Source organism: Limanda limanda, chromosome 2 (genome assembly GCF_963576545.1).
Source record: "Limanda limanda chromosome 2, fLimLim1.1, whole genome shotgun sequence".
NCBI classification, from domain to species: Eukaryota; Metazoa; Chordata; class Actinopteri; order Pleuronectiformes; family Pleuronectidae; genus Limanda; species Limanda limanda.
In genome coordinates, this window is record NC_083637.1 from 29,600,747 (window position 1) to 29,626,849 (window position 26,103).

At 42.5% G+C, this 26,103-nt stretch overlaps 1 protein-coding gene across 3 annotated transcripts in view; it reads left to right on the forward strand.

The window, feature by feature from the left end:
- The window catches only part of sh3pxd2aa (SH3 and PX domains 2Aa), a 109,010-nt gene that overhangs the window by 78,369 nt on the left and 4,538 nt on the right, over positions 1–26,103 (forward strand). For 2 of the 3 annotated variants that reach the window (XM_061083552.1, XM_061083554.1), the window contains 7 exons: positions 10,092–10,205; positions 14,997–15,080; positions 21,815–21,932; positions 23,729–24,132; positions 24,253–24,267; positions 24,453–24,502; positions 25,614–25,733. In XM_061083552.1, the coding sequence (XP_060939535.1) occupies positions 10,092–10,205; positions 14,997–15,080; positions 21,815–21,932; positions 23,729–24,132; positions 24,253–24,267; positions 24,453–24,502; positions 25,614–25,733 (905 nt within the window). The remainder of the gene's footprint in view (positions 1–10,091; positions 10,206–14,996; positions 15,081–21,814; positions 21,933–23,728; positions 24,133–24,252; positions 24,268–24,452; positions 24,503–25,613; positions 25,734–26,103) is intronic. The other variant, XM_061083553.1, reaches the window with a different exon arrangement.

Below are 26,103 nucleotides of genomic sequence, written 5' to 3' on the forward strand. Positions count from 1 at the left end.
AGAGGGCTCTGTGTGCCAGAGGAAGATACATATGGAGGATCAATGCAGAGGTTGAGCCTGATCCCACAGAGTGTGGTGTTTAGTCAACACTTGTTATTGAATACCCTAGCGCCAGCTGCCCCTTTACGCTTGAAACAAGTCGGGCTCAGTTACAAGACCCCAACTTTTTATGAGATCTTCAAACAGGTAACATGAGCTTCAAACTTGGTAATGCCTTCATCTTACAGTGACAATAAAGACCCGGACCTTGAAATTGACTCTGACTTTCTAGGAAGAAACAGCATGAAATGGGTTGGGTGCCTCCTCACATACCCAATTTTTAACTTTTAGACCAGCTTTGAAGTTTCTGAAAGTGATACTCTACCCCAAAACACAGTCTTTAAATATGAAACACACGCACCTTTTTTGTTCATTGTAAAAGGTTTGTAGTTTTCTTCACGGTGAACAGAGGCTGTGTCAAGCAAAAATGGTTATTTATAATGACTTCCGATAAGTGGGAGTTTTCACGAGAGAAAAAGTTGAAGTCTTTTCAAACCACTCATGCTCATAGATCAGTGTATCGGGTGGATCTTCACTTTGAATGCGTAGTAGTATTTTCCCCATTTTAAGGTTGACATGTTTAAGTCGTTATTGTAGCCTTAATATTCTTCAATGCAGGAGGAAATGTGGGGCTTGCTAGATAACGACAAATTTTTGCTGGGATTTTTTAAAAGAAATCTTGTAATTCATGTTTTTTTTTTATGTTGATGGGAAATAGACCTACTTAAAACTTCTCTGTAAATTCCACTTTCACATACCCAAAGCGCTAGTTCTGTACAAGACATGACGTTTAGCCAACATGGGTGTTAAAATGTTTATAAACAATGGGGTATTAAAAATGATTCCTGTATTAATTTAATGACTAAATGACAAAAGGAATGACAGCTCTGTAAAGTTAAGTCAAAAAATCTCCACCCCTTCATGGTGGCTGGCTGCAGTATAGTTCATAAACCCTTCCCTCTCCATGTTGTTTAATGGGACATGGACCAACAAAAGTAAATGCCAAGTAAATGCTTTATGCCACTTCAGGTGTATGTTTATGTGAGTGAGAAGAGACTGACTCGCGATTGGACAGGTCAATGTTTGAATGGCACCTGGATTCCAAGGCTCCACTTCGCCAACACTTATGTACAGACTCCTGGCTCCAAATTACATTTTGAGACGTGTCGTCCATCTTTAATTGGATGAAACGCATATATCACATGGACCAGGTTTCTCATCTGAGATGATGTAGGATGTAACGTATATTACCCCACGTCACTTTGCAAAACGTCCCTTTTGTCTTCTTGCACTGACCACAGTCATCCAGAATTCATGGAACAGTGGTCGCAAACAGTAATTCCCACTTCAAATACAGAAGATGTAACTACTGCATGTATGGTTCTCGTCATGTAAACAGTGTTCACCAAATGGATCAAAATAATAGTTTTAAATGATGAAACTCTAGGTTGGAAAAGCATTGTTTTGTTTTAATAGCAATAATGAAGCGGGTGCAGTCCATGTTTAAGATAACACAGTGACTAATTTCACTGCGTGTTTTAGGCTGCACCAATTGTTGTGCTGCTATTTTAAGCATATTCTATGACTCCCCCCACCCCCCGCTTATACTCTGCAGTAAGATAAGCAGCCGATTCAATCTATTGCCCTGAAAAGCAGCACTGCATTCCAGCACTGGTTGCACTCCACGGAATCTGTTTCTAATTAGGGGCTTTGAGGAGGAGACAAGACTGAGTGTCAGCTTGTGGGTCCCAACCGAATGTGGCGTTTCTAACAGACATCATTGAGAAAGCTGTCTGATGGCTGCTCTGAACATCCCAAAATGAGAACGTGAAAAAGTGCAGCGTTGTTGCTGGGCAGGAAATTAGCATGGAATATATGGCTTTGAAGCTCTGGCCAAACATCTGCTGGCTCTCCCCCTTTATCTTCTCTCTCTCTCTCTCTCCACACAATTATTTTAATCTTTCTTAGTCTCACTCTCTTATCTCTCTCTATCTATCTATCTCTCTCTCTCTCTCTCTCTCTCTCTCTCTCTTGTTTTTTATCACCCTTCCTTTTTGGATCAAAAAGGACCTCATATATCTCCCATCCGTCTGAACCTCTCAAATGAGGCCCAGGTCTATGACGGTCAGTGATTATTTTTCCCTGTCCAGTTGGTGTACCACTGTGTTCACTGTGACCTTCACTTTCGCTCTGTAGGAAAAAGCGGCCAATTATTGCCTGCTAAGACATGGTGTAGCTAGAAAGTCCAATTAGACCCAACGCTGTAAGAAAAACCAATTACAGCCCTTCCACTGGCTTACATATTCATATTTTGTGCTGTGTGTGTCATAAATGTGGGACACAGCAGGTGTTGCTGCATAACCTTTCTGAATATTAGTCATTAGTCACACATCGCCTAATAAATTTTCCAGAATAGTTGGGTATGTTACGTCAGACAAACTAGCAAGCGTGTGTAAATCAATTTAGAGACAAACACCATTGTTAGACCTGTTCTATTTTATTGTTAGCCTTAGGTAAAGAAGGTGGGGTTCCACTTCACCAAGTACCTAGGCATAAATGACCTGAAGCCTGAGAGGAAATGAGCCCTCGTGTTCTCAACCTGTGAGCAACACAATGCATTATTGCTGCAGCCGAAGCTTAGAAGACTCACACAGCTCTGGGATTGCTTCTCTCATTCATGTGACTCACTCGACACACACATACTTACACACACATACACACGGGGAGGGAGGAATCAGCCACTGGTGTGATGATTTCAACCTGTTAAAACAACAGCTTTAACAGCTTCTGCTGTGTGTACAGATGGCTTTACAGTATGCATTGCATTACCTCTTATTTGCTCTATCCAGTGCCTGTTCTTTTTCACTGCTGCCAAAAACACCCACCCCAAAAAACAGGCTTTGGCCAGTGTGACTCTTGTTTTTCCATGCCAGGCCATATACTCAAACACGTGGACTTATTTGTCATGTTTCAGAGAAAACGCGATAGGTCTTTATGTAAGGTTGTCTTTGAACGCAACCCTAACCCCTTCCAGGGAGCGCTCTGGTTTTATTTGAAGCACACAGATCTCCACGGGAGGCAAGATTGCCATAACACTTTCATTTTTCCTCCATGTGTTGGAAATAGAGAGAGAAGCATTTGAACATCTCTTTATCTTTAAGACTTACATACACATTATAGTTTGTGCACAACATTTTACTTGCCAAAAGGAAACTGTTGTAATAAATGTTACCTTCAATCAACTGATCAACTGTGTGCAAAGTGGTAGTTAATCACAGGTGAAAAGGAAAAAACTCACAGTTTACAAAATGGCCTTGATCTGTCCTGTGGTAAGCATTAATGCATCAGTAAATACCATGAAAATGCATTTGTTGGACTTTGATAGTTCTTGTACACAAACTGAGAGTTTGGTCTTATGTTTGCTCCAAGTCCCATTGTCAACAAACATATTTGGAATCATCCTCTGGGGACCATGAGTTCATATGAAATGTCATGACTAGGTGGCCACTGAACAAGGGAGAGAGACAAATGAAGCAACATTTCTGAGCACATTCGTCCTTTCGGGCCCACCAGTCTGAGTAGTTTTACTCCATCTGGCTGCATCTTTGATCCAGATCTCCTCCTACACTTGGGATTTTCTGTGAAACTGTAATCTGTCTACAGGCTCCTCACAAAATATATGATCAGCCCACTTCTCTCAGGGCCCAGATCTGCCACACCGCCAGCTGACTATTACAGTGACAGAGTGGCTGCTTCTCTATATTTCTCATTCTATCTGCAGTGTGTTTTCCTCACGCCTTATGTCCAGTCTGTTGTACTCTCCTTGAGAGGGTCCTCTTTTATCAGATTTTACGGTGATCTACCATTTGTGCACATGCTGTCTGCAGCTTGGTGTGTGTAAATTACGACAGAGACACTACTTGAGCTGTTTCTGGTCTTTTGAATCTTTTGATTCAGTGTGCCTGTGAGGAAATGACAGAAGCATATATGTAGTAATCAGCAACACAGTTACAGAGAGTTCTGCAGTCTGTATTTATTGAACCTTAAGAAGGAAAACCATTGTTATTACTACTTTTGTACATCCATGCTTTCAATTGGACTCATCATTCTGGCATTAATCAAACTTTCTGTCTTCATTGTGGACAGTTCTGAAGCTCAGCCAGTTAAACTCACAACTGCTGTGATATAAACCCGCACACACCCGTGACATCACATAATTCCTTTTGCATGGTGGTGTATGGTCATGCCTGTCTCCAAATTATCACACAATTTTTGCCCCCACCACATTTAGATTCTTCGAAAAATGTAGTTGCCCAGTTACACTCATCATTTTGTTCTGGGCTCTGTGGTTAATGTTCTAATCCTCCAATTTTAGATTTGCTATATTAGCATTGTTGTTAGGGTCCTACTATTTACTCTATGCAAACACAGTTCCCATCAGCTTTAGCTACAGAAGTTAATATGATATAATATGAATTGTGTCGAGGGTAAATTACGTATTCTCCACTCAAGCCTATAGGGAGAGTACGTAGACACCCCCCCCCCCTCTCTTTTTATCTTTATGACTGCTTGTGTGGCTGTAGTGGGGGGGCAGAGGGGGACATTTAATAATGTGATCGGTAAAATTGGTAAAATTAAAACTCCAGGACAACAGAAGGGGAATACAAACTATGGGATGCATATTTGATCATTTATATCATATAAAATATGTCATCAATATCGTTTAAAATCATTTTTCACTGTGTTTCCCGGAGCGATACGCTCGCGTCAAGCGCAAAAAATAGACTCGACGCCGAAACGATCGCTGCACGGCGCGAGGCTGCCTTGGCGCAGCGCTGCACTTCAGCGTCCTGTGGGACCGACACAGAGGATTAACATGGGAGTGGATGGGAGTCAGCTGTTATTTAAGGCATGGCGCTGCGCTTACGTGTCGCTTCAGCGCCCGGTGTAAACCCGGCGTCAGTCCTCTATCAGCACAGGAGAGTTATTATTCAGTTTTTCCACCATGTGCCAGGTGGACTATAGAGGAGTAGCTCCTGCATTTGTCTCTGAAGTAATCGGCCTCTCCTCTGTACAGGTGGCTCCAATTCTTCTTTAGCTTTTTGAGTAGTTGCAATGAATCAGGGTACGCAAGCCCTAATGTGTTTCATACGGACCGAGATATTCTTACTGCTCGGAGGACCTTTTATATTCCAGCAAAGGCGAAAATATATATATTATAGCCTTCGGGAATGAAAACACTAAATCTCCACTACAAGAGGAATCTGAAGCCTGAGAGGCCGCTAGAGTTCATGTATAAAAACAAACAACCAGGAGCTATGGTTTAAGATTTGATTAGCATAACTGTAGTGCTGTCAGATGCATTTCGATATGAGACATTCGTTGAGGCCAAGCAGTAGTCTACTTTAAATCTGACGGGTTCGAAGCCAACTAAGCTGACCTTGTCTGAAGCCTGACTGCAGTGGAACATCTCTGCAGGAGTCAGAGAGCAGTCAGCAGACGAGGACAGATAATGCAAGGTAATGTAACTTGGAAGAACTTCAGGCTGGACGAGCTACACTGCAGCTACTGTGCATAACGACAGGTGTGAGTGTAGACCCTCAGGTTTAATTAACTCCTGTGTTGGCTGTGAGACATGACCCACTGAGGGGAAATAGAGGCGAGACAGTGTTTCTGTAGGACTTGACTCACAAGCAGTCTCAGGTGGGGCAGCCTTTGGCCTCTGTGAGCCTAAATAAGCAGGAAGGGTTTAATTCACTGTTGAATTGCTGATCAAAAAACAAACAAACAGTCGTTTTGATGATCGATTATACAATAATTAGTCATTTATTATAGGGGAAGCAGGGTTTCCCCCAGAAAACTTGCTAAGCCTGGTGGTAGGGCTGCTAGAAGGCACCCGCGGGGGAGGGGGGGGGGTTGAGTCGGATTTTGAGCTGGACACCATTGTTTCTTATACTCTAAACATGTTGCACTTCGTTTAATATGCACACCTAACTTTTTTATTTTGATAAGGGGTTAAATAGATACTTTGATATCTTTTTGAGTTGCACTGCTGACTTAACTTATAAGCCCTCTTTTTTATTTATTTTTATCACGTTGGAGTTGCTAGTTTAAACCTACAGTTTTGCACTTTAATATTTGAGCCTTTGTTTACATTTTGTTTTGTGCTGCATTATATGGTGACATACAGTTTGTTGTTATCAAAATAAAATTAACTGAATTGGAATGGTCAATTTGATTTTTTTGGAGGAAAATTAATCGTTTGGATTAATCGACTAATCGATAAAATAGTCGTCAGATTAATTGATAGAAAAATAGTCGTTAGTGGCAGCCCTACTTAATATTAAAAAAAAATCAAGTTTGCTGTGAACATAGCAGTCAGGTCTCTTATTTCAGAAACAATGAACCGTAACAGTTTGGTTACCAATAAAAGGTAAGCCTACTACTTCTTTGCTTTCAGCCAGCTACTCAAACAGACAAGCAACAAAATAACAAACAAACCAAAATACACAGGCAAGTGTCGGCCTACTTTGAAATAAATTAAACACAGAACTTTGTAGGGCTATTTGAGTCCTCCTCATATTTGTGGAAAATGTATGAAATAAGAAGTACCCTATTTTTTAAATAAATAAAACCAAATAGCTGCAGCCTAATCGTGTAACGGACTAGGTTTATGTTTATGTTTGGTCTTGACTTATGTTCAGTAAAACACTGTGTTGAAGGAGCGTTCTGATGTCTGAGGGTCATTGAAGGGGACGTATGTTCAGTAAAACACTGTGTTGAAGGAGCGTTCTGATGTCCGAGGGTAAGTGAAGGGGTCTGGGTGGGACATGTGACTGTTTGGACCAATAGGATGGTTGCTTGGGGATCGGGGCTCAATGAGGAAGTGAAGTGTTGTTGATGTGTGCGAGTGACGGATTTTTTTTTTTTTTAAATAAAAAAAACAAGTGACGCTTAGCCTGGCGGGGGGGGAGGGGAGTAAAGCCTGGCGGCCCGCCAGGCCTATACAGCACTGGGGGAAACCCTGAAGCATTACATGATTTAATTGATTACCCACACAGCTATGAGTATTACATTGTAACAGGGCTTTGCAGTCATCTGAAAAGAATGCATGTTCCCAGTCACGCTTAGTCGTGCTCATACTGTGGCTGTGGAACACAGCTTCCCCCTGCTACCATGACTGTTTCTTTCCTTATGATACACATTCTCCGTGTTACAGGCATATATTTTCCACCTCGTTCATATTATGTGTTCATGTGATTCATAGTATTGCCTGCTAATAAAAAAGGGTGTGATGGGTTGATTCTTCCTGGCTTCTCCAACCACATTAGAGAGCTGAGCCATGAGGCTGTAAACACACTGCTGCAGTTATGACCTAATTGTTGGACTCATTTGAAGTAAGAAAAAGAGAAGTAATCATCTTTTTTATACTGTCTCTATAACTGCACTCACACGTTCAATCACACTTACACAGGAACAGACACTTGAGACAGCAGGGTTGACCATTTCAATCCAAGGGATAGTGGTCAAACATAAGCTCAGAGCAACTACTATTCCCTCCTGACTTATATTGTGTATGTGCCAGCTTGTACCATCTATGTACAGTGTGTTTGTGTGTGTGTGAGAGAGAGAGAGTGAGAGAGAGAGTTGTTCATTGTTTTGTAGCCAGATGCTGCAACACTAATTAAGCCACATCTCCCCATTTTAAGACAAGTGACAGATTTTTAGTTATGATAGGAATGCTACAAAGTCGACAGGACTAATACTTTTTTTCAATTGAGCTGGAGAATGACACAAGGTTCCAAAATGCTATCGATGGATATAAATGTGTTTTTATAATCTTAAAAGTCACCCTAGTGAATACTATAACAGAAGAGTGATCACATACTTCTCATTTTCAGTTGTCAGTCAGAGCCTGATCTCGACCACTTTGGTCGGGGTAAAGGTTAATGTGAAATGAGTTCAAATTCAATGCAGCAGTGTAGTGTTGATTTATGATTCAGCCCTGAGTGGAAAAGCCTTTCGCTTCCACGAGACTCCCTAAAGAAACATGATTATTCAGACCTGGAAGAAAGAAACCAAAGGTATTCTAGGAAAATGTCGACCATCCAGCAAGTTTCCGAGGTTCTTGACTGTTTTACAAAGCGCTCCAGGACATTATTCCTTGAGAATCTCCAATGGCAGCAAGTCAGCATGCTGTGGGGACTCGACGGAAGCATGTGTCATCCACAGCTTTGTACGTGGTGGGGCTCTGGAGACAGCAATGTTGGTCAGTCAGAATTAGGGTTGCAAAATTCCGGGAATATTCAAGTTGGAAACTTTCCATGGGAATTAACAGGAATTAACGGGAATTAACAGGAATATACGGGAATTAACGGGAATAAACTGGAAATTGTGGATAATTTATACTAACTGTATTTACCTTGTCATATACAGACATAAATATAAACATTTTGTTTTGTTATAGGCTGATTTTAGCCCTGAGGAAATTTGGACACTTGACTATATGCTTCTGCATCTTTGTGTCATTCTTAACATAGGTCTTTGCACAGTATTTGCAAATGTACACAGCCTTTCCTTCTACATTGGATGGGATGAAATGTCTCCACACATGAGATAGTGCACGTGGCATTGTTCTGTAGAATAAGATGAGAAAAAAGTTTGGCAACAACGGGTCAAATTATTTAGTATTCGGGACATAATAAACGCTGTGGTTTTGAGATAGTTTTGTAATATCACAACTTGTAATATTACAAGAATAAAGTTGTAAAGTTTAAATATATGTACAAATGTAATATATCATAAAAAGTTTTCTCGTTATATTATTACTTTATTTTCCAAATCAATTTTTTTCCCTTTAAGTGGACCTACCACACCATCTGGGCGGCTGTGGCTGAGGGGTAGAGTGGTCGTCCTCCAACCTGAAGGTCGGCGGTTCGATCCCCAGTCTGAACCATCTGCATGCCGAAGTGTCCTTGGGCAAGATGCTGAACCCTCAATAGCCCCCCATAGAATAACAAAGTGCTGCAAGTAGATGCACTGTATGAATGTGTGTGTGAATGGGTGAATGTGAAACTGTACTGTAAAGCGCTTTGAGTGGTCTTCATCAGACTAGAAAAGCGCTATATAAATACAAATCCATTTACCATTTACCATCTTATGTGTATCACATATTCAGTGAAATGTTTGTATATAAAATAGATTACACAAACTGCTCTACAGACGCTCCCATTTTGTGATACCACATCTTCCACATTTTGCCTTTTTGTTTTGTTTAAGTGAAATGTTTCCACAACTCTTGTTGTGGAATTTTGTAAAGGCACTCATGGTCCTTTCAAGACAAATTATAAGAACTCTGGTGATCTGCGGACTACTTTTCTTCTAACACCAACATCAGATTTTAAATCTTTGCAAAAATTAAGTTTGTTATAATTACTACTACGATATTAGCCTTTTAATCAAAACACTGTTGTTCATAAGTACAGCTTCACAATGCTGCTTGGATGTCTGTGGGTTAGTATACTGCATAATGTTGATTTTCACAAGTGGGAGCCACTAAGCTTGTTGATGACAGCAGCTCTGCATTTTGTCTGGCAGAATAAGACATTTCAAAATAGGAAGTCGAGAAAAGTAATTTATTGAAATGTTCCCCTGCACAGATCCAAAGTGCTTTTTAAACTTCTGGTGATCTGTGTTTTGCTTAAAGTTGCAACACTTTGTTTTCCAGTTTCTCTCAGCCTGGTTTAGTAATGATGAGAACTTTCCAAGTAGGTGAAACTTCCAGGTGTCTCATATCTCTCTGTTACTCTGATACGGACATGCCCTGCATATTAGGCTTATTGGGTTATACACAGACTTAATGGGCTATCGTGCTCATTTACCATCATGGTCCATTGTCCCTGCTGACATATGTGATATGTAATTTCCATTGATTGGCGTAAATCACCATGTGGGAATAATGCTTGGTGCCATCCCACAGGCCTTAATGGTTGTTAGCTACGCTGATGTGATCATCTCTCTGCCTTTTACTCAACAATCTTTTCTCTCTCCAGGATGGTGGTTTGTCAGCACAGCAGAGGAGCAGGGCTGGGTGCCGGCTACATACTTGGACTCCCAGAATGGAACCAGAGACGATTTGGATCTTGGAACTTCCAGGACTGGAGAAGGTAAGCGCAGAGACACACACACGCAGTATTATTCGATTCCTAAAAGACAGAAAGACATACTGATTGACTCCTTATTTGAGTAACTTGCGTATACACTCACGAACACACTTCCAGTCACATATTAGGAGCCTTGAAGACCCCTCGCAACACCACAGCCAAAGGATTTGCAATATTTTGGAAACAAAGAAAATTCTTTTCTCCTCCCCAGGGAGTCAGCAACTCTTGAAGCAGCCTCATTTTGTTGTGACCCTTTACTCCCTAGTGTTTAGTCTGACTGCCCGAGTGGAGCATTTCATCACTGTGTCATAAGCCCAATGCTGGTTTCAGACCATATCTTAGATCTAATTGAGATACGTGAAAATATGCTTAAGAGATACCTGCCAAACAAGGATGTTTGTTATGCTGTGTAGGTGCAACTTGGTTATCTAAGAAATATTTTCCATCTCATTAAGATGTGCTAGTCAGCATGCATCATGGAACTGTGCACATTCTGAAAGACAATCACACACTGTTCATGAATGATGACACCTTCAACAGAGTTGTCACACATTTGCTGCTCTCATTCAATTCTTAATTTTTTTTTATTTCACTCTCACGTTCACACATGTAATAGATGTTGGCAGCGCTCATAACAGAGACATCTTTCATAACAAATAATAGCAAAATTCTGCTGAGCACGATATGTCCCTCACAGATAGATGATATAGACATAGATGCACACAGCTCAAGCAGTACCTTGGGATTTATTTTTGTGGTGCCAATGGCCAGTCCGTCAGTGTGTTTGTTTGTTTTGTGTGTGTGTGTGTGTGTGTGTGTGCGTGTGTGTGTGTGTGTGTGTTAGACACAGAGAGAGAGAATGGGAGAGAGCGCGAGAGAGAGCGAGAGAGAGAGAGATCTTTTATCTTATTATTAGAAGTCTTTTATCTTATTGTTAGAAGTCAGATGGTCTATGACTGGCTGCCACATGTCCATTCTGTTTATTTATGACATGTTCCATGTAAATGGCCTCAAAGGGGAACTCACAAAGGGATTTTACACAAGTGAGTCACTTGAGTCAGACTAAAGTTTGTGGGTGTGAAGTTTGAAAGCCAAACACACCTCCTGCTGTCAGTCCAGCAGCTGAAGGTGACATTCGCCGCTACGAGCATAACACACCTGAATCTCCTACCAAACTTTTCGAAGATGAGTGGGTAATTGTGTTTAACGTTGACGCCAGAGAACACGAGGAGCAATGAAGACGATGTATCGATGCTAATATGCCGGGCTTTTTTCTTCGTTTTTCCTCTGATCATTGTGAGTCCGACAATGTTACGAGAGTGCAATGCTAAATCAGTGGAGAACTCTGTTGATCACTGACAACGCAACATTAAAATTAATAAAGATGTCTAATGGGGTAAGAAGCAAGCAGTCAAGGGTTAAACTCAACTATCTAAACCACATTATATCAAACCGCAATTATACCTTAATCCTGAATCTGGCAGCTGTTTTAAAAGGCACACTCTCTAATCATATTTGGTTTTCTCACCGACTGTTAACCAATGCACTCAAGTGAATTCATGCAGGACGTGATTGAGCTCTCAGCTACGTACAAGTACACACATGCATGCACATACACACACTTCCTCAATCCTCTGTCAGTGGCCCCCAGTTTCCCATTAGGCCTGGTGTCTCTGTGTTTGCACACATCGTCACTTCTCATTTCTGATCTCCCCCTTCTCGCTTCCTGTCGTCTCTTACATCTCATTATCTCTGCGTGGTCTGCAACCTGATTCCACTGACAGCTCAGCTAGCTGGAGAGGAACCGACAGGCGATGCCCGGCTCCGTTGAAATTACCTCGAAATAACATTTCCCTGTGTGCCTTCCCTGAGCTGATATTTCAATTAGGAGGTCAACGGGAGCAGGGTGGCGCTCAGTGGGACGGATGGAAAGCAGAGAGGAAGCAAAGGGGAATCAAAGGGAAGAGGAAATGACAAGAAGCAGAACGGAACAAACGGAGAGGGCGCATGTCGAGCAGAGGGAAAGATGGAGAGATCGGGGGTGAAGAGAGGATATGAGATGGAGAGACTGAGTGACACAGAAGGAATTGAATTACCACAGTGGAAATAGATGAAATAGAAGTGTTGTGCCTATCCCTTCTTCCCCTCATTAACGTGTTTGCTCTTCATGTGGCCTCGGAGAATGCACTAAGATGGGGAAATGACTCATCATGTTATGACAGCTACTTTTTTTATACAAGTTTTGATCTTATACGTAATGAAAGAGGTGGAGAGCTCAGCACAGAAGAGCTACAGACGCCCACTAACATACTGTATGCATCAAATAACAGTTGATGCAAATATGATCTGAACTCATAGTCATGTCAGCTCCTGACTAGGGATGGGTATCGTTTGGTTTTTATCCGATACCAGTTCCTAACCGATACTTTTAAAACGATACCGGTGCCTAAACGGTGCCTGAACCGATACTTTTTTCAAAAAAGTGCACAAAACGATGCTTGACCAAGAAAGGCTTTTTTTATTGCCAAATATATTAACTGTTTAAAGTAGATTATAAATATAAATAAATACAAAACCCTTTTTAACTTAAAACTATGAATAACATACGAACTGTTAACAAAAGTTTACACTATACTTAAATAAATAAAAATAAATACAAAACACACACACTCTGACTCGTGACTCTGACTCCGGTGCCTGAGCACTCAGAGACCCCCGTGTCTCCGCGGCTGGGGCTGTCGCAGGCAGGCTTCGGCCCCCCGCCTTCGTCCCCCTAAAATGCGGACGCTTTTATGAAACATTTCTCGGCGTGGTCTTCGTTCCTCCCGCCCCGAGCCTTTCCAAGCCGACCCGGAGCCGGTCGCGGCGCACCGCCAAGGAGGAAATGCGCCCGGCGGAGGGGAGAGGTCCCGCGAGGAGATCCTCCCCCCCCACCACCTGCACGGAAGCCCTGACGCACGCGGGGCGCGGGCAGCGCGGAGACAAGAGTCTGTCCACCGGCAGCCACGGCCGACATCCGTGAAGGAAGGTGCGGAAGTGTGAGGAGGCGGGACGAGCGGAGACCTCAGGCTTTGATTGGCTCAGGTACCGAAATGAGGCACCGAAATCTCCGTTGCATTTCGGTCCGGGTAGGTATCGGTTGTATTGGAACCGGTTCCATATTGGAACCGGTTCTCGGTACCCAACCCTACTCCTGACAGTTATCATCAACTAACATAAATTAACATTATGTTTATTTATGCTACAATACAAATCATTGTCATCCAACCTTCTTCCTTTTGTAGCTAGACACAAAAAAAATGGACATGAGCTGATCTATCAGAATTAGTCCTATTGCAATTGCAGATTACTTTGACAATTACATGTAATATGTTTTTCATTTAATTGGATGCTATATATCACATGTTATATAATGAAAATAACAAACTTCATATAAACAGCACGTTTCTTAAAAATGTAACAACGTGTTTCCCTAAAAAGAAAAATGCAAGAAGAAGAAATGTGCTTAATTGGATGCTTAAAATGTATTCCTCATTTATATTCAGAAATATAATTGATTCCTCATTTATGGATTCTGGTTGTGATGTCAAGAAACCACAGCTAATCCCTGATCCCAAATTACCGCTGATTGTTGGGCCATCAGTGTGTATGTGGGTTTGTGTGTGAATGTGGCTTGTTGCATAATTCACTGTATGAGTGGTTTACGTAAGACTGGACTGTGCAGTGCTGTATGTTCGACAAAACAAAGTATTTAAAAATGTCTCTTTGACTGTGGGAAATTGTGAAAGGCTTTTTATCCCATTTAATTGTCGAAATAATACATGAATAATAGTTTTAGTGATGTGAAATCCTTTGATTTAGCTGAGGTCTGTGGTTGGACGGCACACAATGAAACTCCTCCCTCATATGATGGGAATTCTTTGCCCCACAGAAGGCTCTTTGTTTATGAAAGTCCTGCTGTAGCTTTCTACTTACCTTCTTGACAGAGTGAAACCCAACACTGGAGCAAGATGTCTGGCTGCTGGCTGTGGTGATATGTGTGCAGAGAGATATATGGAAAAGGTTATTTATGATCACTGTCAGCTTATGGCAGCTGTGGTTTTTGTTTTTATTTCACATTAAGGTGGGTTCAGTGTGTGAGGTGGGTTCAGTGTGTGAGGTTCAATGTGTGAGGTGGGGTTGAGTGTGTGATGTGGGGTTGAGTGTGTGAGGTTCAGTGTGTAATGTGGGTTCAGTGTGTGAGGTGGGGTTGAGTTAGTCAGGTGGGGTTGAGTGTGTGAGGTGGGTTTCAGTGTATGAGGGGGGATCTGTGTGTATGTGGTGGGGGGGAGGTTAACTGAATTGACGTCTTTCTGCCATTATCATAACTACACATTATGTACACAAAGATGGGATTTATTGCAGGTTATTTTCAGATTGACCTTTTTAACTATAGCAAATCAATGTACATTATGCTTAGTGTGGTAAAATGTTAAAAAGGTATGAATCAAATCACCATGCTAATGCTAATGCTGTATAACACATGGTGGTTAACCACAATCTATACTGAAAACATATGAATAAAGCTCAAATTTAATCCTTCACCTTTGAATTATTGCCTTTGAGTCCACACAGTGAGTCCACACAGAGCCCACAAGTTGTTTATTTGCCTTTGTCCTGAAGAAACCTTTTTCTTTGCTAATAACAACTGTTTTTTGTGTGTTGCTTTTGCTCACGTTTCTAACTCTGCTTGTCACAATAACTCCATGTTTGTTTCTTTGTTTTCTTTGTTAATTTGCTCCTCATCCTCATCAGTTACTAAGAGACGCAAGGCGCATCTGAAGAGGCTGGACCGCCGCTGGACCCTCGGGGGTATAGTCAACCGTCAGCAGAGCAGAGGTGAACATAGCGACTGTGGGCGCACGCACACATACACACACACACACACACACACACAAACACACATAGCATACACATTTGGGGTAAATGTACACATAACCCAGATGAATGATTCCATTCCATTTGTTCTATTTTCATGAAGCCTGCCCGGTGTGATGGGGTTGTTCCAGCTTTGATATTTATTTGGCCGTCAATGCCTTGATCAGAAAGAATTTATGAGAAGTGGCCGTGACAGAGGTTGTGACAAAGATGGCATTTACTACTTGTATTCCCCGTTTGAAGCAGGGTTCCTCCGGTCATGATGCACTGACGGTTTGAAAACCCTGCAGTGGGGATTCCTCATAAGATACCTCTGGTTGTCTGAGACCTACAGACTGTCAAATATGTATACAGCCGCTCAAATACACTGATGATGTGTCTTGAATTCACATCTGATTTCTCTCTTGATGTGCTGAGGATCTGACGTTCATCATGTACTCTATATGCGTAGCAGGACCTTTCAACTGTCATACAGTGATCCATCACCATCTGCTGTCAACTAATACGTAAGTGTAGAGGAGAAGTAGAATCAACACAGCAACTGACGGTTGAATAGTGAAAAGGAATAAAGACATTAGGACCTTTAAAATAACAACTCTTCCTGTAATCTAATTAAACAGGTTTTAGTGTTACCAGACTCATTAGAGGATCTGGTAACCTGGTGTTTAAGAGCCGACATTCCTGTGGGTAGAGAGGAGGAGAGAGACTGTGTGAACTGTTTTCTGTGTTTCAGGATCCAAGCGTAAAAAACAACAGCATAATTCATCAAATCCACATGTTTGATGTGCACATGATGAGCACAAAGGTTTCTGCAAAAGTCTGATGCCAGTTGCAGAAGATTTAAGCAGTGGATCTGAAGTGTGTAACTGTGGCTGGACTGTGCACAACATCACTGCTACTAGAGACTGTAGATAGAAGAGATACACACCTCCCTCAGATGGCTGCGAATGAGCCACCAGACTACAGGAAAGGCCTACAGCATAGAAGTCCTTTATAAACTGTAGGGAATAAAACATTTTGCATAATCGCATGTGAGCACACAAAAGAGGAAATATATCCAAAATGTAAATGAGGGTTTTATGATGTTAGACAAGATTAAATAGTTCCACACCTCTCTTTCCTGTGGAGCAAATGGCGAGTAACAGAATTACCAAGCAAACTTCACCTGTGAAACCTCTGCACTCTGCACCAGCACTGAAATAGAGCTCTGTATATACATCACACCCACCCAGGTAGCCATAAGGAAAGCTGAGTCATTTTCTCTCCACAGAGTAAAAAAACACATATTGTAGAGACTGCATATAAGTGTTAGTATGTATATAATAATAATTTGTTAATAAACTTTATTTATTTAATGCCATTCAAAAAACAGTTAGAACGTGGTTTACACGTTAATGATGAAAACATTTAAAGCAAACAATAGGAAACAGTTAAAGGAAGATCCCACCGAATCAAAGCACTAATAAAAAAAAAATTCATATACAAAAGATAAAGCACATTCTTAGATAAACCTTAAGCATTTACACAAAGGATAAGTCAAAAATGTGCAGGTGATGCTCAGTTATCGTGAGCCCAAGATGCAGCAGGTCACACGAATCTAAAACAAAACCTTTGACTGGAGGTGATTTTGTAAAATTTTATTCTAAGTGATCAAATGTGAATAACAATTGTTCTTGAGGAAGGGTTAGGGTGAGACAATAAAAGAGACGCTCATCCAATATACTCTTACCTCATACAGTGGAAACATGTATATGGTACCTCTGAAGAGCCTAATTCTGTGGCCTCTCTCTCCTGTTCTTCACATATTCTGTGGCCATATGGTAAACAACCTAATTTACACCCTCGCTCGTCAGCCAACAACAACTGGCCCCGGCTGTCTACCGGGAGCAGCTTATTGGGTGGCCATGAGTCAGCTCCGACAGTAAAATCTCAAATCGCACTCCATCAAACTTGGACACTCTTCAGCTCTCACTGAGCAACCAAATAACTGGAGTGCATTAAACAGATCTGGATAATTAAGGAGTTTCAGGCCCCACAGCACGAATGCAACAACCTCGACAGCCGCTGAGCCCCACAAACATAACTGGCTCTTGTGTTGCTGCTTAGATAAAGCCTCCCTCTGGGTTTTAAGTCTGTTAACGACTTTCACATTTTGCTTGATTCTTACCAAAAAAGCACAAACATGGAAATGGTAAATGGATTTGTATTTATATAGCGCTTTTCTAGTCTGATGAAGACCACTCAAAGCGCTTTACAGTACAGTTTCACATTCACCCATTCATACACACATTCATACAGTGCATCTACTTGCAGCACTTTGTTATTCTATGGGGGGCCGTTCAGGGTTCAGCATCTTGCCCAAGGACACTTCGGCATGCAGATGGTTCAGACTGGGAATCGAACCGCCAACCTTCAGGTTGGAGGACGACCACTCTACCCCTCAGCCACAGCCGCCCTAATGCGTTTTTAATTTTTACATTTGGCAGATTTCTTGGTTTTGAGTCACTGCTGCTCTAAGGCTGAAAGAGAGACATGAGTCTCAGTCTGAGAAAACAGTGACCTCTCCAAAGTCGGTGCGTTCTTACCCAGACGTTCTCAGACCATCAGTGAGGCACCTGTCTGGTTCCAGTATTTGTCAGGGCTCCAATCAAATGCCTCATAGTTATTATCATAATATAGCCCGGCTGGACGGGCTCGTGTTACCCACTTCTCCCTTTTGGTCCAGACCACCGGGCAGCAGGGCATCCTGTAGATTAGTGCACAATCAGAGGAGATGGAACAGAGCAAGCTCAGGTCCAGTGGTGCGTGCTTCCACTCTGGAGAGCATGCAGTGACTAACGTACTGTACAGGACAGAAATAACACTCATGTGAAAACAACCTGGACCCCTGCTGCTTTCTAAAAACACACATTCGAACCATGGAAAAGAAAGATTGACGTGCTATGCACAGCTCCGGCAGTCGAGGCCTCAATTCCACGTTCTTCCCTCTGTTTGGTTTTGAGGGGCGCAGCAGTGGTAGCTGTTCAGAGACATGAGACCATTACCCCCCCCGCCTAGCTCATGTAGCAACTCAACTGCCTTTGACTCACAGGGGGACAAAAGTAGCAATATTAAAGGATACGTATTTTCATCCTGTGAACTGGAACCAGAGTGTGCAGTTCATCAGGTCAGGGGAACAGTGTTATCTGGGCAACCAACTTGATTTATCAAAGATGGATTTAGAAATACTGCAGTTTACCTCTGTAATTTATTGGTTGAAGGAAACCCTGATAAAGCCTGATGTAAGGTCAGACAGCACAGTGGGATGGTTACTGGCTGCGTTGCAAACAAGCTACCAGCTCCTGGACCAGTAGCTTTTCTTTTTTCCACTGTTGAAAATAGTCTGAGCGTGAAACTGCAGCTGCTGCTTCCTGGAGTCATGTCAAAATCAGCTCCTGCAGATTTTCCAAATTTTCATTCACCAGCTCTCTTTGCTTTGTGACTGCATCACTGTCTGTCGACATGTTTTCCAATTAAGGTGCACGTCTGTCTGCTTCTGCCTTAACATATTTCCACTTAGCTTCGGTCACACCTGGAAAAGATGTGCACCAGACAGTGCAGGTATGGTTTGTGTGGAGTAACTTTGTGGCTACTGTGCCAGAGAGTTAAAGCACCCTGTGCAGTGTGTAGAAAACGGGTTATGAAGTTATCTTCAAATTTGTATCACTGTTAAAACAAGAATAATTATTCAAGACTAGAATTTAAGGAACATCAAACTTCAGTCTTTCCATGTTGCCTCCATCCTTCCATCCAATCCCTGTCTTTGTGAATGGAGGCGCCACTGTCCCTGTCTGTGCATCGCTGAGCTGGTGATAAGACGTGAGTGAGTGAGGTTTTACAGCTCTGCAGAGACACTTGGGATACAGCTTGATTTAGTAGCACTGGCAAAGGACAAATACAAAGACCATTCACGTAGGATTTATGTTCTCAGAGGATGTAATTTGCTAATGGAAGAAAGCAGTCGTATAATCTGGGTCCTGTTTGCTGACAGAGATTTCTTTGCCTTGTTATTCCTTGCTTGATAGAGAAGATGAGGACTTGCTCCTGAGAGCATAACAATAAAATGAGGGCACATTTGGAACTCAAATTAAATTAAATGACTGAGCTTCTCCTCTGGTCACTCTTACACAAAGCCAGATCAGGGTGTCTCGACCTCTCTCAGGGTGCAGATCGGCTACTGACGGTGAAGTGACCTCACTGTGTAGTCGGCAGGGGAGGAGCCTCACGCTCTGAGCCGTTGACCGCCCGCTCAACTCACTACTCGGTCCCTGCAGTGTGACGCCGGAGCCAACACACACACACAATTAAACACACACACACACTCAGAGATGGACACTGAGGCATGTGTACCGCCCATGAAAGACACACACACACACACACAGATGTGGTTAATAAATATGATTAATTTCAAATTTCATTTCTGGGAATTAGATGCAACAAGCACACACATTGAAGTAAACGTTCCAGATTCCTCTGTAAGCCATCCCATTTGTTATTCCTTGTCAGTGTTGGGAAGGATACTTTCAAAACGTATTCCGTTACAGAATACAGAATACATGCCCAAAAATGTAATCTGTAACGTATTCCATTACATTAACTAATCTGAGTAACGTATTCTGAATACTTGGAATACTTCCGGTTTGTATTGCATTTTTTAAGTGTATGATTGCGGCGTTGTCCTCTCTCTCCGCCGATGCGGCGATCGCTTCGGCGTCGAGTCTATTTTTTGCGCTTGACGCGAGCGTATCGCTCTAGGAAACACACTGAAAAATGATTTTAAACGATATTGATGACATTTTATATGATATAAATGATAAAGTATGCATCCCATAGTTTGTATTCCCCTTCTGAGTTTTAATTTTAATATTTTAACGATCACATTATTAAATGCCCCCCTCTGCCCATCCACTACAGACACACAAGCAGTCATAAAGATAAAAAGAGAGGGGGGGGGGGGGGCGGAGAATACGTAATTTACCCTCGACACCCGACATTGAACGGAGCAAACAGCGGAGAAGTTCTTGAAGATAGATGACATTAAATTGGGACGCTGTTGCAGTTAATGTTGGAGCAACAAGTGACCATATGCTTTTATACTTCTGGGTCAACGGGTGATATTATTAGCGCTGCCCGGCGCTTCAGCGTCCGTCGTGAACCCGGCGTGCCTCGCTGGCCTCCTGCAGAGCCATGACAGCGGAGCTCTGGAAGCGCAGGTCGGTCTTCTCTCACCATGCGCTGGAAGGGCAGCTTGCCGATCAGCAGCTCCGTAGATTTCTGGTAGCGACGGAACTCTCTCAGAGCCTCGGTCCCGGGCCTGTGTCCCGAGCCGGTCGCGGTGAGGCTCTTTCACGCCGCCGGGGGCCCGGGCGCTCTTACGGCAGCCCTGGTCTCCAGCTGCTTCCTGGGGGCTTTGCCGCCGGTGGATTTACGAGAGAGTGAATAAACTCGAGAAGTACCATCATGTAATCCACTGATTTCAACAATGTAACTGTATTCTGAATACCATCTATTTATTTTGTAACTGTAACGGAATACAGTTACTCATAATTTGTATTCTAAATACGTAACGCCGTTACATGTATTCCGTTACTCCCCAACACTGTTCCTTGTCCATCTGCAAGTCCTCACTCCAGCCTCTACAAACACATACACATACACATACACACACACACACACACACACACACACACACACACACACACACACACACACACACACACAAACACTGACACACACACACACACACACACAACATGCTTTGCAAATCCAGGTTTAAGGCCAGACATTCCACTCCTCTCCACATTATTGACCTCAGCTGCTCTGAAAGGATCGGCAGCAGAGGAACTGGGATCCCCGCCGGCTGGACAAACCCCTCCTTTGGAAAGCATGCATCCATACCTCAGAGATATCATCGATGCCCCTCACATGTCTTACTCCCCTCAGCCATCTAAGGTCACATTCTCTTTCCTCAAAGTCAGCCTGGTTTGATCTGCTTCTATGTACCAATCTTTCATCTCCCTCGCTGCTCCCTTCTTCTGCATTGGTGTCTGTAAATCCCAGAACCTTCCCTTGCTCCCCACTAAACCCATTGTAGGATTTCCTCCCCTACAGGGTCTTGGGAGCCCAGCGGAGCGTGAGAGAGGAGTGGCGGTCAGATAGGGATCTGACAGGGTTGAGCCTGGTCCAAAAATCGTATCTCCTCAACGGAGGCCCTGATGTTGGCCTGCAGCTAGTGGAGGAATCTCCCTCCAGAGGGACATGAACACACTGTATATGTGTTATTGATGTGAAGCGCTTTGAGTCGCACTTGCTGTGTGAACTGGGCTGTATAAATAATGTTATTTTTATGATTAGTATTATCACTGGCTCAGAGCCCAACAGATTGAATGAGGCCACATCAAGAGGGTAAAGTTCAGCCAGTAGAGGAAGCTGTTTCACATGATGGTGTATGTCCAGGGGAGAGGGCTATGTCTGTGTTGGTATGGAAATAGTCAAGAGTCTTCTAAGTAAGTCACGCTAACCATTTTTTTTTTCCTAAGGATTTTTCGGACAGTGTTAACTATGTCGTGGTTCAACTGAACAATGTGAGAGTCTGAGGACAACATTTCACTCACTTTGCCCCTTTTTCTCTTTCCTGTTCCTCTCGTCATCTCCAGAAGAGAAATATGTGACGATTCAGCCATACACCAGTCAAGGGAAGGATGAAGTCAGCTTTGAGAAAGGGGTCACCGTGGAGGTCATCCAAAAGAACCTGGAGGGCTGGTGGTTCATCAGGTGAGCAGACACTGACAGAACGGCCGCTGCGTCAACCCCACACAGTCGCGAGAAATGGAATATGTCAAATTTCATCCACTTTCAAAGGGAACGGGTCCTCGGAGTACGCTGACAATGCTCACAAGACTCATCGCTTAGCGCCGTGCTCAAGGCAGCGGTTTCCTGCAGCTCTAATTTGCGTAATGGTATTGAGGAGAAACCATTAACATATGGCGCTGTGCACCGATCAACTGGCTGCTCTGCCTGGGAAGTCTAATGTGTATGTGTGTGTCTCTCTGCATGTTACCACATGTGTGTTGTTTACCAAGCCAGAGTGTACTTCCTGCCAGTTGTTTGTTTCCTTGTATCCCCGGGGGAATAAGAGTGGAGCTCCGCTGCACAGCTGATTGCTATCACATGCTGCCTCGTGGCGTCGAACAGACAAATGCATGTTAAGAGTGTTCATGCTTATAAATATAAATATACACACGCAGTCTTAAAGGTGTTTTTGCTCCTGTGATATTTGTAATAAATGGATAACATGCATAACACACATCCATTGAAAATGTATTGGATGTGTGCTCGATCAACAAAACATCACTTACTCACCTCTAATATTGAGTATCTATGTCGGCTATTAACCTGAATGGTATTCCTAATACGGAATACCAGCTGTTGTGTTTTGTCTTTTCTGCACTATTTTTTATATGTATATCTACTATGATATGTAGTCTATATATTCTGTATTGCTGATACATCACGTGATTTGTTCCCAATGGATTGTGGATATTTAAGATGGCAGCTCTGTGTCTTTATCAGAAGTCTAAGGAAAAGCCTTGTACTTGAAGCATCACTGTTGAATCCTTTAACAGGAGCCTTAGGTGTGCAGATTATCTTTTTCAGATATTGACATGCAGACACAAACTGCTAGTTCATGCAGCTTGTTCACTCCTCTGCCGTCATTGCAATGCACAGCGTATCATCTCAGAGAGCTGTCCAACAAGAAATAATCCTCCAGATGTCCGTCTGAGTCATGCTCCTCTCACTAGGCCTATTTCTGAGCAGCCAAGTCCAAGCATGGGGCATTTTTTGGAGTTACGAGGACTCCTTGTGGTCGCAGTTGGATCGCTCTCTCTCTCGAGAGAGAGCAGCAAATCGTACACCTAGAGGCAAATGACTCAGTTGCATTTGGAACATTGCTTATTGTTTCACAAAGCATTTTAAAGTGACTCATTGAGCATAACAACAAATGTTGAAATGTGGGGAAGCAGCGTCTACTTGCATACATTATGTTGTCTGTTTACTGCCTCTGGCTGTCTCTACCTCGCTTGAATTAGAATAGTGTCATTTTTTCAATACACAGCATCTCACTCTGTGTATTAGAGGGTTGAATGCAAGAGAATATGCACATTTACAATTGTTCATTTATTTTAGGCGTAGATTGTTTCATCATATTCACTCTGCTGTCCTTTAGTGTTTTCCTCAGTAATTCCATTTGAAGGAGTCACAAAAGACGGTTTGAATAACAGATGATACAAGAGGAACACAGATATCCAGATTTTTTGTCTTTTGTGTTGGAACTATATTTCACGGAAAACCACCATTTGGTTTGATTTAGTTTAGCTTTCAAACTCCGTACACCCATAATTAATAGAATTTAGGCTTTCTAATGCTAAAGCCTACGGGAAGTCCAATGAAACGCTTCAGGAATTAACTAGCACTTATGTGTAAAATTGGTGCAAATACCCTTTAAATAGTTAAACAAGGAATAGTTCAGCAAACTAAAATATCAATCATCCCTTCTTTATGCATTCCAGATACTTGGGGAAAGAGGGCTGGGCCCCGGCCTCATACTTGAAAAAGTTGAAAGACGATCTCTCCCCCCGCAAGAAGACCCTGACTGGCCCAGTGGAGATCATCGGCAACATCATGGAAATCAGCAACCTGCTGCAAAAGAAGTCGGTCAGCGAGAAGGACATACACACCGACGGAGAAGGCAGCACCACGCCGGAGCGCCACATCACCAAGACTGAGATCAGCCTGCCCATGCCCTTTAGCTCTGAAATCAACGCTGAGACTGGCAGGAGGCTGAGTGCAGGCCGTGACACCAACAGCCCGTGTCTGGGGATAGCAGCGAGCGCCGCTCTAAACGAAAGTAAAGGGAGGGGCGAGCCAGGGTCCCCAGCTGTTGCAAGAGTGGCCCCGCACAGAGTGGAAATTGGTGAGTATTTGTGGTATGACACAAGACATTGATCTTTCTGTACCAGCAAATGAATCGGTGTAGCTATAGGGAGCAGGATTCTTATGAGATATTAAGACATGTCATTTCCTGTTTGTGTAGGCTTCAATGCTGTAGGTAAGAAACATGCCCTGTGTATCTAATGGTGGTGGTGATGATGTAATTATAGTTATTTGTAATCACACTAACCTGTGAGGCTGTGGGATTTGAAAATGTTTGCTGTGTGGAATCACTCACATACTAAGAATGTGTGCAGAGGTTGTAACTTGAAGTTTTTCATCAGCTGTCATTTTATTTATCAGGGTCTCCAAATCTGAGACAGAAACCTCCCCCAAGGAGAGACACCAACTTGGTAAGACCCCTCACAAGCTGCTGCTTCCTGAAAATACCCAGAGGGAATTCTTTAACATCACTGTATCTTCAACAGAGACATGTCAACATCACAGAAGTGAAGAGCGTTCTCGCACATTTGCAACACAGAAAAGCTGAGAAAGTTCACAGTAAAAACCGTGAATCAAAATAAACCAATAAAAGAGTAAATTATTATTTAGCTCTGTGGCACAACACTCATGAGAGCTGCTGTAATATCCTAGTCTCATGGTATAACAAGTTTTGGAAATGTACTTTTAACCATGCAGTAATTATTTCTGGCTTATTACTAATATTGAAAAAATGCAAGCGAACGGAGAATCCCACCTGTGCCATGAGTGAGCATCTCTCTTATTCACACACCCACCCACACACACACACAAACACCCACCCCCCCCCCCCCCACACACACACACACACACACACAGAGGAAACGGTAGAAAGCAGTGACATCCACCAACATGAATGTTGGCACAAAGTGGCTGACAAAGAAGAAAACACTCAACATTTACGTTTTATGTCCACCAAAAAAACACACAAAAACTTATCTCTGCAGACATTAGTGTGTGTGCGTGCGTGCCTGTCTGAGTGTGTGTGTGTGTGTGTGTGTGTGTGTGTGGCTATGATATTATAATAAGGCTATGATATAATATCTAATAGCATAACAGTCAAATACTGTAAGTAATTACATTTCTTTTTTTGCTATAATTATTACATACTTACTTTTACTATAATTTTCAAGGCGTATTAGTGTTTTAATAAAGGATGTGAATACTTCCTCTATAACAGCTGCTAAATTACAAATGGATGTGTTCAACCACTGTGAAAATCTCAAAGTGTTGCAACCTTTCCTACCATTAAAGAACAGCGACAACACATGTACAATTCCAGCTTTTCTGATATATTTTGAATCCGTGCAAACATATATGTTGTACACACTGTGACATTATTATCGTGCACAGTCATAACTCGTATCATACCAGAATTGACAGAGTTATCTTAACGTCTTTAGCTGTATTCATTGTGAAGTCTCAGTCAGACACAATACAATGATGATGTCAGTGGTTCATCTCTCCTCCTTTGTTGCTGTACAGGGATTCCAGTTGCCTAAACCACCAGAGCCCCCTGCTGTGGAAGCAGAGTATTACACTATAGCAGATTTCCAGTCCTCGATCTCTGATGGCATCAGTTTCCGTGGAGGACAGAAGGCTGATGTAAGAGGCTGGAGCTACACTGATGTCACTGAGATGACACTGACGGTCCTTGTTGAATATGTATTTCACAGACAGACAGGGAAGCTGAGGCGATAGAATTATGACCTTGAAATTTGTGTTTGATGTAGAAAGATCTCTGCAGAGGCTCATGTGAAGATAACAATATAGAGTGTTTTTCATGTTGAGATGGAAACTTCAGACAGACTGCAATCCATTAATGTTTGTGAAAAAAGGCTGTATTGTGATGTGATAATTTTCATTTTGATAAATATTGCTTTAGGTCTTTGATCATATCTTAAGTCAGAACAGGTATCCATCTCCCTGTCCTAATTCTAACCCATTTCAGTAGACAAATAATTGATTTCATTAA